At 40.3% G+C, this 11,706-nt stretch overlaps 1 protein-coding gene across 1 annotated transcript; it reads left to right on the plus strand.

The window, feature by feature from the left end:
- Positions 1-3,830: 3,830 nt before the first annotated feature.
- LOC149374667 (uncharacterized) lies at positions 3,831-11,239 on the plus strand. The gene is made up of 8 exons (XM_089592413.1): positions 3,831-3,927; positions 4,099-4,740; positions 5,167-5,372; positions 5,421-6,809; positions 6,861-8,163; positions 8,218-8,502; positions 8,619-8,974; positions 11,087-11,239. Exons 1-8 carry the CDS (start codon positions 3,831-3,833, stop codon positions 11,237-11,239), a joined length of 4,431 nt encoding a protein of 1,476 aa, XP_089448539.1.
- Positions 11,240-11,706: the final 467 nt, after the last annotated feature.

The raw sequence follows: 11,706 nt of genomic DNA on the forward strand, positions 1-11,706 counted from the left end.
AAATGTCTATCGCTCAAAAATGCAAGTTAATTGGATGAGGAATTCATTGTATCTACCTCGTAAGTATTTAATACATCTTTCCAAGACATAATAACTTTGTCGTGTACGAAAATATAACTACGCGTTTTTAAGTAATAAATAAAACGTTTGATAAGACAAGGCCAATCAAAAGTTGCAAAAATTTTCTTGCCTTCATGCTCAAAGCATGGTCGTTTTACGTCTATCTTTTTTTAACAATGACTAATTGTTTTCACCTTGGTCACATACGATAACTTTAACAAATGCCCCAATTTCAATCAATGCTGACAATAATTGACGTAAAAGAGTATACAACTGGTCAGCAGATGCACCATTTTCATTAAAAGTGAAATAAAGAAGCTGGTGCTAAGGGTTTTAAGTATTTATGCCATCTACACAAAATAAAAGGGCATATATATCAATTTTTGCTTTTTTTTATATTATCACCTATTTCCTCCAAACCTTCCATCTCATCGTATTTTGGAGAATACTCTTCCATTTTTTTAAGGCTCATCTCATCAAATTTTAACGAACGTATACGCTTCTCAGCAAGTGATAAACTTAACTTTTGTTTAATTTTTCTCAAAACATTCTCATTTAATCCTCGCGTTACATCTAACTGCGCTATCCAACTCCTATCAGTTGACTCTGCAGCTAACCTTATGCCTAATTTAATTAACTGAGAATAGCCAGCTGCAAAATGGTAATACATTATTTTGCATACATTTTGTTCAACAAGCGTGAACTTTTGTCTATTTTTCGGTTTGGATTTCATCGCTACTAAGGTCTTACAAGACTCACTACAATCAAGGTCTATGAAGAAATCATTAATATCTTTCATTTGTTTAGCCTTTTCAAGATCTATGAGTTGTTTTAATTGAGAAGTTTTGCTTGACATTATTGTATACCGTAGTTGAATGCTTCACTTTTTCTTGAAAAAGTTTCATCTGACGCTCAATAAACCGCGTTTTCTTTTGACTCTTGACTGAACAAAATTTTTGAACTGTGGCTTTTTTCTTAAAAATTCTGTTATTTTCAATACGCTGATTTACATGCTTCTGGGATTTCACTTCATCAATCATTACATTCTCCGGGGTATTATTACTATCACGATCAACTTCATGACTCAAATAAACTTCGTTGAATTCACTTTCATCGACTTTTCAAAAAGTGTAATTTTTTGTAGGATATGATGAATTATTGAAGTGTTTTGTTACAACAAACAATTTACTACTATCTTCGACGCCACAAGGGATAGAAAATGCTTTGCTATTATGTGCACTTTCTCGCTGACTACTAACGGTTATGTCTATTTGTTTGTTTTGAACTTCGCTTGCGATATGGTCCATAGAACGCAGTTGCGCCATTTGCTCCGATTCAAGATCAGATTCTTCGTCCATAATCTGAGCTTCAAACACTCGCCAATCAATGGGCACTGCGCAAGAATGCAACTGTAGAATACCATCTTCGTTCTGTATCACGTTATCCTCTGCAAAATGATCAGTGCACAGACCTGCTGATCGTATAGAGGATGCTGACCAAGTGCGAAAATTGCCGTTGCCTGTGTAAAAAATATTCCACCAATTTACTTGTGTATTAAAAAAAATACGTTTATTATTAGGTATGTCCTAAGACGGGATACTTAGACTGGCCCTTGGGGCACATTTAATTAGTAAATAATATTAAATAATAATTGGATTTCCAATAGTCAATGTTTGCTTCATTTAGGGGCACATTTTATTTATGAATAATACAAAAAAAATCGGGAGATTTTACATCACTGATGTTTGCACACCTAAAAAAGCAATGAATGCCGGACTCAATAATGCTTAAATATGGTTGTCAAGATGTTTTAGAAATAATAATCGGTTTTCGATTGAATATTTACAAGAATTTGTATTGATACTGCAATTAATGAATGAATGAATGAATTTTTTTTTAGCATTACATGTCTTAATTAAAAATGGTTTGTATGAAATATTAGTTTATAAAACATTTAAAATACACCTGAAATATAGGTTATTTGATGTAATGCTATTATGTATATTACTCCCTGCGATATATTACCCCACATATACCAAAATAATACTCTGAAATGATAAATTTTTTTTCTTTTAAATACTATGCCAACTTACTTTTTAATTTTTAAAGTTGTTTTATAATTTTAATTAAACAATTAATCGGAAATTTGAAAAGTTATTAAAATTTTAATTGTTATGTGTGCTTGTTTATCAAGATCCCTTACAAAACAAACACTTAATATTGTACAGCATTAAAAAAAAAGCTAGTTTAATAATTCAGTGCAAGTTCTTGCTCGCCTAGTATTTGAATATTACAATTTTCTGTGCCATTCTGGTACATGATTCTTCGCTTTTTTTTAATAGTACAAAGAACAAGAAAAAATTTATTTCGAAATCGTGCTACTAAAGAAAAATTCAATTTTTTTGACGCATAGATGCAAATTTAAATTGGATCTCCTCATAGGCGTATGTAAAGGGGGGTGTGCTTTCACGTGCGAGCGTGTGAACTTGTAAGGGCGCCAAATCTCTCCGTCAGCAACTCGCGTTATTCAAGCCACAATAGTGCTTTACCCTCTGTTCACGAGAACGCGTTTTTAAAATGTAAACAAAGATCCTGAAGCTGCTGTTGCTGGTTGCGAGAGAGTACGGCCGAACTCAAACACATTCTTAAACGTCACATCCATGAACTAGCTTTTACACTTACATGTAAATTTACCAGCAAGTAAAATTTCGGCTATACTGGCTTTTCTCGCTCGCAGGCACGAGTAGTTAGGCTTTGTCTCTCGAGCAGATCAATCGCTCAGCAAAGCATAGTTGCGTCGTTAACGACCTTTTGCGACTTTTAACGTCGAACTTACCGAGTCTCGCTTAGCTCAAAGATTGTTCTGTTTTATTGTTTTTTTCTTCTAATCTAATCTTGTTAAGACTTTCAGTTGTTTCTTTATTCCGTTTTTCAAACAAGCAAGCAAGCACACATATTTTTGTTATATTATTAAGTTTATATTTATTGTTACCTGTTTGTTAATAAATCTGATTTTAAAAGTTAAACGAAACGAGTGCGTGATTTAATTATATTCTCGAGTTTCTTGCGAGATTTTGTCAAACCCTCGAAGAAACGCTTTTGACGCTGTAAAGGCAATATTTTGATCCGGCGGCATAAAAGTCGATATCGCGATACGCCGTTGGCTATTTAATTAAAAATTTATAGTTGGCATTGTCGCGAAAATAAACATGGTAGCAGAGCGTGGTTGCCTTTACTAGTGCCAAACAGTGACTTGAATTCAAGCATTTGGAAAAAGCTTAAACTATTTTCAAGGATTTTGTACACCGTCGGCATCGACTGCACAAATCATACCCTTGGACTTGAGAGGAGAGAGTCGTCGTCAACAGGCAACACTCGGGCATTAGTGCTTATCATTTCAAGGCCTCCTTATTCATCGGCTCATACAACTCAGCTCGACCAGCGTATCTTCAGCGGTATTTTGATGAGCTGGAGTTGGTGGGAGAGGTCGGTGTTGTCATACGTTGCTTCGGCTAAGGTACAGTGCCTCTTCGCTCTCTTCATCTCGCTCCTTTGTTTTTAAAACATCTCGCACTCGTCGTTTTCAAGGCCAAATAGGTCGGTTATTTATTTAGATTCCAAAGGTTCTCGAATTTTTGAATGCTTATACATCTAGCCTTGTACGTAATGGAATATTTGCTTCCTTTTGTTTATATCGCACCTTTCTTTTCGTTCGTGAGCATTATTTTGTTTTCACAAGTTCGGCGTTTCTTTGGCATTTCATCAATAATATGGAAGAATTACTTGAAGAGCAATTAGTTAACTTCGAACTCGTTATGGATTTCCAAAAAACAATGTTAAAAACTCCTAAAGAAAAGCGTTCGATTGGTTGGTTGAAGACGCAACTCGAAAATTTAGAAAAACAGTGGGACGAATTTTATTAGCCGCACAAGAAACTTCTAGCATCAAAGGAAAGATTTAAGGACGAGAAATATTTCGAGGAAGACTATTATTCCTCAGCGATTGCACAATATACAAATACGAAGACTTTGATTTTAGGAGTAATAAATCCAGGACGCAATCAGTCATCGTTACAGGGTGATAATAATTATGTCGATATAACTATGGAAAGCCCCTCCTATAGATCCCCTCTACCAAAAATCGAGCTGCCAAAATTTTCGGGTAAGCAACTTGAATGGGAAACATTCAAGGGAATGTTTATCGCGCTTGTACATGACGCTCCTACCATTCCGCCAATCTTGAAGTTGCAATACCTAATTCTCTCGCTCGAAGGTGAAGCGGCTAATCGATTCAAAAATCTTCAGATTACTGCCGAAAACTATGAAAGTGCTTGGTTGTCAATTCAAGATCGTTACGACAACAAAAAAGTTCTTCTCGCAACACACATGTCTCATATCATTTCATGCCCGTCTATGCAAAAGAAATCGGTCACTGAAATAAATCGCATTATGGACGTCGTGCGCGAGACCAAACAAGCTCTTGAAAATTTGCGTATTCCCGCTGAAAGAATGGGAGAGTTGTGGCTAACGCATCATATAGTAAGTAAGCTCGATACATCAACACGCTTAGAGTGGGAACGAGAGGCTGATAAGGGTAACGAATATCCGACATATAACTCGCTCACCGAATTTCTCGAAAGGCTCGTTCGTGTGTTAGAAGCAGCTTCACCTACCACCTCAAGTAGCTCGAACTCTCAGTCGAAGTCAAGCTCGCAAAATTCATCGAACAAATCAAAATCGATAGCTGCGCACACAACAGAAGTTACCTCAAACAAGAAAAATGCATCGTGTCTCTGCTGTCGTGGAACGCACTATCTTTTCGCATGTCAAAACTTTAAAAATTTAAGCTTGTCTCAAAGATATGATTTTTGCAAAAAAGAGAAGTTGTGTTTGAATTGTCTTCAAACTTCTCATTTTGCCAAGCATTGCCCTTCGCCTAAACGATGCTTTGTCTGTCAGGGCAAACACCACACAAGGTTACATAACGATTCTCAAGGATCGACATCAAAACCTGCAGTTGTAAACGACTCTTTGTCATCGTCTGACTCTAGAGACGCTTCTTCAGTCCATTTTTCGAGTCAGGGAATTGCTAAGAGTGTTTCAGCAGGCAAATCAATTCTTTTGGCTACTGCATCTGTAGCGCTAGCAGACGCACATGGCAACAAGGTCACTGTGCGTGCTCTCATCGATCCAGGAGCTGAGAGATCATTCGTCGCGGAACATGTGCTTTCGCAGCTTTCACTCAAAGCTCAGAAAATCTCTCGCTTGATAACTGGCGTGGGAGCTGAGGTAACTTCGATCGCTCGAAAGGAAGTAAGTATCTCACTGCTCTCTAACGTCGATAAAAATTTTGTCATTCAGTTTTCGGCTTTGGTGTTGGACAAACTCACTAATCTCTTGCCAAAAGTCGAAGTTGATCAAAACCAATGGTCACATACGAAAAGTCTCAAACTGGCCGATCCTTTATTCTTTAAGCCAAGTCGAATCAATTGCATCCTCGGTGCAGATGTTTATTCATCAATCATCATTGACGGCTTAGTGAAAGGTCCAGCGGGAACCCCAATAGCTCAGAACTCTGTGTTCGGATGGATTCTGACAGGAGCTCCTGCGAATAGTCAATCGTGTCATCATTCTTCAGTTCAGGTGTTTCACACATACACTGAACCCTCTCTCGATAAATTCATGGAGAAATTCTGGGAGATAGAGGAGGTCCCTCAAGAAAGACACCTCACCCCAGAAGAGCAATTTTGTGAAGATTACTTCTCTCTTACTTACGCTCGTAACCCTCAAGGTCGTTTCGTCGTTCGACTGCCATTTTTTAAGCAAGTCTCGTTTTCTGGTTCGCGAGATATAGCCGTAGCTTGTCTCTTTCGCTCTGAAAAGCGTCTAAACAAAAATCTACTCCTCGCCGACAAGTACAAGGCTTTCATGCAGGAGTACTTGGATTTAAAGCACATGGAATTAGTCCCGTTAAATCAAATTTCACGTGAAGCTTACTACATGCCTCATCATGCAGTTTTTAGACAAGATAAGCCTGAAAAAATCAGGGTAGTATTCAATGCTTCCCAAAAGGATGTAAGTAAATGTTCGCTTAATGATGCACTGTCTCCAGGTCCAAAACTTCAAGCGGACATCACAATCGTCTTAACTCGATGGCGATTTCAAAAATTAGTTTTTGTTACTGATATTATCAAAATGTTTCGACAGATTCTGATTCATCCTGATGATGCAGACTGGCAGCGCCTTGTGTGGCGACCCTCAGTTGAGCAGCCTTTGCAGGATTATAGAGCGCTTACCGTCACCTACGGCACGGCTCCAGCACCTTATTTGGCTCTTCGAGTACTCAAACAGCTGGCTCAGGACGGCCGTACGACGCATTCAGAGGCATCCAAGCTTCTGGACCATCAAATCTACGTGGACGACATATTCGGAGGCGCGGACGAAGTCGACTTAGCTATCGAACGACGTGATCAGCTGATCCAGCTTATAGCATCAGCAGGGATGGAGTTGGGTAAATGGTCAGCAAATAATTCAAGTCTTCTTGATGGAATTGTAGCTGGCAACATTGATGAGGTCCCCGTTGACGTGGACGAGGCGGTATCAACGCTAGGTCTCAGGTGGCTTCCTCAAGCCGATAATTTTATTTTCAAACCTACAATAGCACCCTCTCCATCGATCATAACAAAGAGAATTATTCTCTCAGAAACTGCTAAATTATTTGATCCATTAGGTTGGCTTGCACCGGTCATCGTAACTGCAAAAATCATGATGCAGGATCTATGGATCAATAAGTTCGATTAGGACGTACCGATTCGAGGAGATCTCTTGCAGCAGTGGATGAAGTTCCGTAACTCTCTGACAAAATTAGACGTCATTAAAGTGCCCAGATGGATAGGTTGTTCTGAAACATTTTCTTGGCAGCTTCACGGTTTTGCTGACGCTTCAAAGCGAGCCTACGCTGCAGCAGTCTACGCTGTAGTTCCTGGTCAATCTTCGGTTCTTCTTATGGCCAAAACAAAGGTCGCTCCAACAAAAATGGAGACTCTTCCTCGGTTGGAGCTCTGTGGAGCACTGTTGCTTGTTCGCCTAACTAAGCACCTGCTACCTAAGCTGCATCGACAACCACAGTACATTCACTTCTGGTTCGACTCCAAAGTCGTGTTGAATTGGCTAAAAGGTCATCCATCAAGATGGCAAACCTTCATCGCCAATCGAGTAAGCGAAATTACATCTTTGTATCCACAAGCTGAGTGGCGACATGTAATGTCCTCGTACAATGCTGCCGACTGCGCAACTCGAGGACTTACACCTCAGCAACTCTCCGAACATAGCCTGTGGTGGTCAGGACCCATATGGATGACATCACCACAATCGACATGGCCTTCAACAACAGATGATGACTACGCCGATCAACAGAACATTCAAGCATTGGTAATGCAGGAGGCAACTTTACAAAAGCATGTCGACGACGACTGTCTGATATATCTGCAACGCTTCTCTAGTTTTGCTAAGATACGCCGTATCCTCGCCTATTGCGCGCGATGGATACTCAACGCTCGTCAGGTAACTGACAAACGTCAATACACTTACCTATCTGCTCAAGAGCTTTTTTGGGCTTCTGCCTCTTGTTTTAGAGCACTACAACGTCGACATTTTTCCATCGAATTGGAGCAGCTACAGGCCAACAAACCACTTTCTAAGCGAAGCAATTTGGTACGATTGGCACCTTACTTAGACGAGATTGGTCTCATTAGAGTTGGCGGCCGTTTAGAAAATGCTCCACTTCCATACAGTGAGCGACACCCTATCGTCCTGCCTGGCAATGACACAATTGTAAAGCGACTTGTCCAAGATACACACATTAAGACACTGCATGGAGGAGTACAACTCATGCTCTCACAGTTGTACCAAACTGTGTGGATCACACGAGCCCATCAGCTCGTCACACGAGTCTACCGGAATTGCTACAAGTGCATCAGACACAACCAGAAAAGTGGACATCAGCAGATGGCTGCACTACCAGCTCAAAGAGTTACTCCACTACGTCCATTCGCCATAACTGGGATAGACTACGCAGGGCCAATCCCAGTGCTTTTCTCCAAAGGTCGGGGTGCAAAAAGCACGAAAGGTTATGTAGTAATTTTTGTTTGCTTTGTAGTCAGAGCTGTCCACATCGAGATCGTGTCTGATCTTACGACCGACGCATTCATGGCTGCGTATGATCGCTTCACAGCTCGACGAGGAGTCTGCGACACGATCTACTCAGACAACGCAACAACATTTAAAAGGACATCGGCGGAGCTCGGCCGCATGTTTTCTGAGACCTCTGAGTTCAACAAAACGGTAGCTGGTCAACTTGCAACTAGAGGCACAACATGGAAGTTTATTCCACCACGAGCGCCCCACTTTGGCGGCCTATGGGGGCTGCAGTACGCAGCTTCAAGTATCACTTCAAAAGAGTAATTGGCGACTCCAAGCTTACTTTTGAAGAGCTTTCTACGCTGGCAGCTAAAGTTGAAGCTTGTCTAAACTCTCGCCCTCTATCCCCATTGAGTACAGAGCCCACCGAACTAACAGCTTTAACACCAGGGCACTTTCTCATTGGTTCATCGTGCCTCTCACATCCAGAAGAAGTCGAGAAAACGTTGCAGTTAAGCACTAGTAATCGCTGGAATTTGCTATGCCAAATGCGCAACTCTTTCTGGAAACGTTGGAGAGGCGAGGTGTTACAACAGCTTCAGCAACGTAACAAGTGGTTACATCCTCAACCCAATCTACAAATAGATGATATTGTACTGTTAAGGGATGATCTTACTCCGCCAACGAAGTGGCCACTTGGAAGAGTCACGACGCTCCATCCTGGTAAGGACGGACTCGTCAGAGCAGTCACTGTCAAGACGGCTGACAGTAGCTTTGTACGCCCTATCGTTAAGCTAATAAAGCTCCCAGTCAACACGGACGTTAATGATACCTACCAGCAGCTACAATTAACAAATACAACTTCTTAACAATCCATGTGAAGTGATTTCAGCAAATTCAACAAAAAAAATTGACATTTTAATAATTTAAAAGAATGTACTAGTATCGATTTTTTTCTTTTCAAACAATTTTTTTCTAGTCGAAGATTCGTTATGTATTTTTTACTTTTGTGAAACTTATTTACATATTGTAAGAGGATGAGCGATCCTCATTCGCTTGTCTTGCCCTAGCATATGAGAGAAATTTCAGTTTTACATTTTTTTCTTTTTCATGAATTTTATATTAATTTTTTCTTTTTTTTGAGTTGCATACATATAAGAACTTATATTTTTTAATAATTAATTTGCTGTGATACAGCAAGGTGGGCGGTATGTTCACGAGAACGCGTTTTTAAAATGTAAACAAATACCCTGAAGCTGCTGTTGCTGGTTGCGAGAGAGTACGGCCGAACTCAAACACATTCTTAAACGTCACATCCACGAACTAGCTTTTACACTTACATGTAAATTTACCAGCAAGTAAAATTTCGGCTATACTGGCTTTTCTCGCTCGCAGGCACGAGTAGTTAGGCTTTGTCTCTCGTGCAGATCAATCGCTCAGCAAAGCATAGTTGCGTCGTTAACGACCTTTTGCGACTTTTAACGTCGAACTTACCGAGTCTCGCTTAGCTCAAAGATTGTTCTGTTTTATTGTTTTTTTCTTCTAATCTAATCTTGTTAAGACTTTCAGTTGTTTCTTTATTCCGTTTTTCAAACAAGCAAGCAAGCACACATATTTTTGTTATATTATTAAGTTTATATTTATTGTTACCTGTTTGTTAATAAATCTGATTTTAAAAGTTAAACGAAACGAGTGCGTGATTTAATTATATTCTCGAGTTTCTTGCGAGATTTTGTCAAACCCTCGAAGAAACGCTTTTGACGCTGTAAAGGCAATATTTTGATCCGGCGGCATAAAAGTCGATATCGCGATACGCCGTTGGCTATTTAATTAAAAATTTATAGTTGGCATTGTCGCGAAAATAAACACCCTCTTAGGGCTCAGAGTTAGATAATGGGTGCAAAATTTAATTTTTAACTCTCTTTATAAGAAACAATACTCACATCTTAGAATGAAACTCAGCAACCGTAATATGATATACTTACCAGAGTGCAGAGTCCATTTGTCATGACAATCTTTTTGTGTTGTAGTATTAGAGAACCTGAAGATCTTTGCCACAGACTGCTTTGATTTCTCTTACAGCTTCGATACTGACAAAAATTGTAAACTCTCATTGCCATTGTAGCCTCTGACTACAACTTTACTTAACGTTTTATATAGTTGCACTATTAATTTTACTAACACACACTGTAATTATCATCCACGCCAATAAAATAACAATCTCTGTGCAGTGGCAAATAGTTGCTGTAGAAAATTCTAAAACGAAGTATTAATAAATAATTTATTGATTCGGAAAATCAGTAAACACGGCAATGTATGCACTATTTATTAATAGTGAGCTGTTAACACATTGTATGTGTAGCGGTTCAAGGTTGCATGTCGCGCTTGAGAACAAATCGTTTAAGCTCGGAAATAAATAGTATAAACTTGTTTGTTAATATATACCTACATATGGGAATGTACGAAATCATATCAACACAATCGTATTTGACGTTACTGCAACAAAGGTAAGCTTTCTTGTAACTTTCCTCTCTCTACTCTCATTTTTTCTATTAGACCATCCGTACATACTAAAACATGCCCCATGCTGCGTGGCTTAAGTTCCACCCCGGAACCGCGTTAGCATTACTTCAGGGTAGAGTCACCAGGGATACGCGCACGCGATCCTTAAGGATCCGAGGCGCTGCACCAAAGTGAAGCGCTCTCAGATATCCCTTCTCATGAGTACGTCCGCCCATACCTCTGCTCCGTACAGCAGGATCGAGTTGGAGACTGACGCAAGAAGCCGTCTTTTGGCCTCCCGTCAACTTCTAATGTTCGGCATTAACCGTGCTAGCACCCTGGCAACCCTAACGGCTTTATCGACTGCTCTCTTGATGTGCTCCCAGAAGTCGAGAATCGATCCACACTCCCAAGTAGCGCACCACCAGACTCACGCAGATTACCTCATCCTCAACGTTCAGGTGGAATTATTACCCAACCATCTCTGCCTGGTGAGAACGACCAACTCTGTCTTTTCTATCGCCAGTTCAAAACCGTGATCCCTAAGCTACTACGACACTATCACCACCGCCCACCGTAATTTTCGCTTGGCCTACTTTGGGGATCTTGCTGTGATGTGCAATGCTATGTCATCAGCAAAGCCCGTCAGCTTGACCCCCGGGGGAATTTCAAGGCGCAGAAAATCGTCGTAAACAAGGTTTCAGAGGTCGGGCCCAAGGGCAGATCCCTGTGCGACCGCTGACATGACGTCAGACGACTCTCTCTTGGTCCATCTTTTCGGTCCTGGAGATAACTGTCAAGAATCTTTTTCAGGTAGTCCGGTACTTTCTGGTTCCTTATAGCCCTCATTATGTTGGACCATTTGGACGAGTTAAAGGCATTCTTCACGTTGAAAGTCACGAGGACGCACACGCTCCTCGTCTTATAAGAGGGTTTTCATGCCTCCTTAAACGACTCAAGAACCTTCGCCACAGCCACGTCCGTCGATCGCCCCTTTCAAAACCCA

Source organism: Copidosoma floridanum, unplaced genomic scaffold (genome assembly GCF_036245765.1).
Source record: "Copidosoma floridanum isolate Cflo_tuat_1 unplaced genomic scaffold, Cflo_Japanese_pri ptg000016l, whole genome shotgun sequence".
NCBI lineage: Eukaryota > Metazoa > Arthropoda > Insecta > Hymenoptera > Encyrtidae > Copidosoma > Copidosoma floridanum.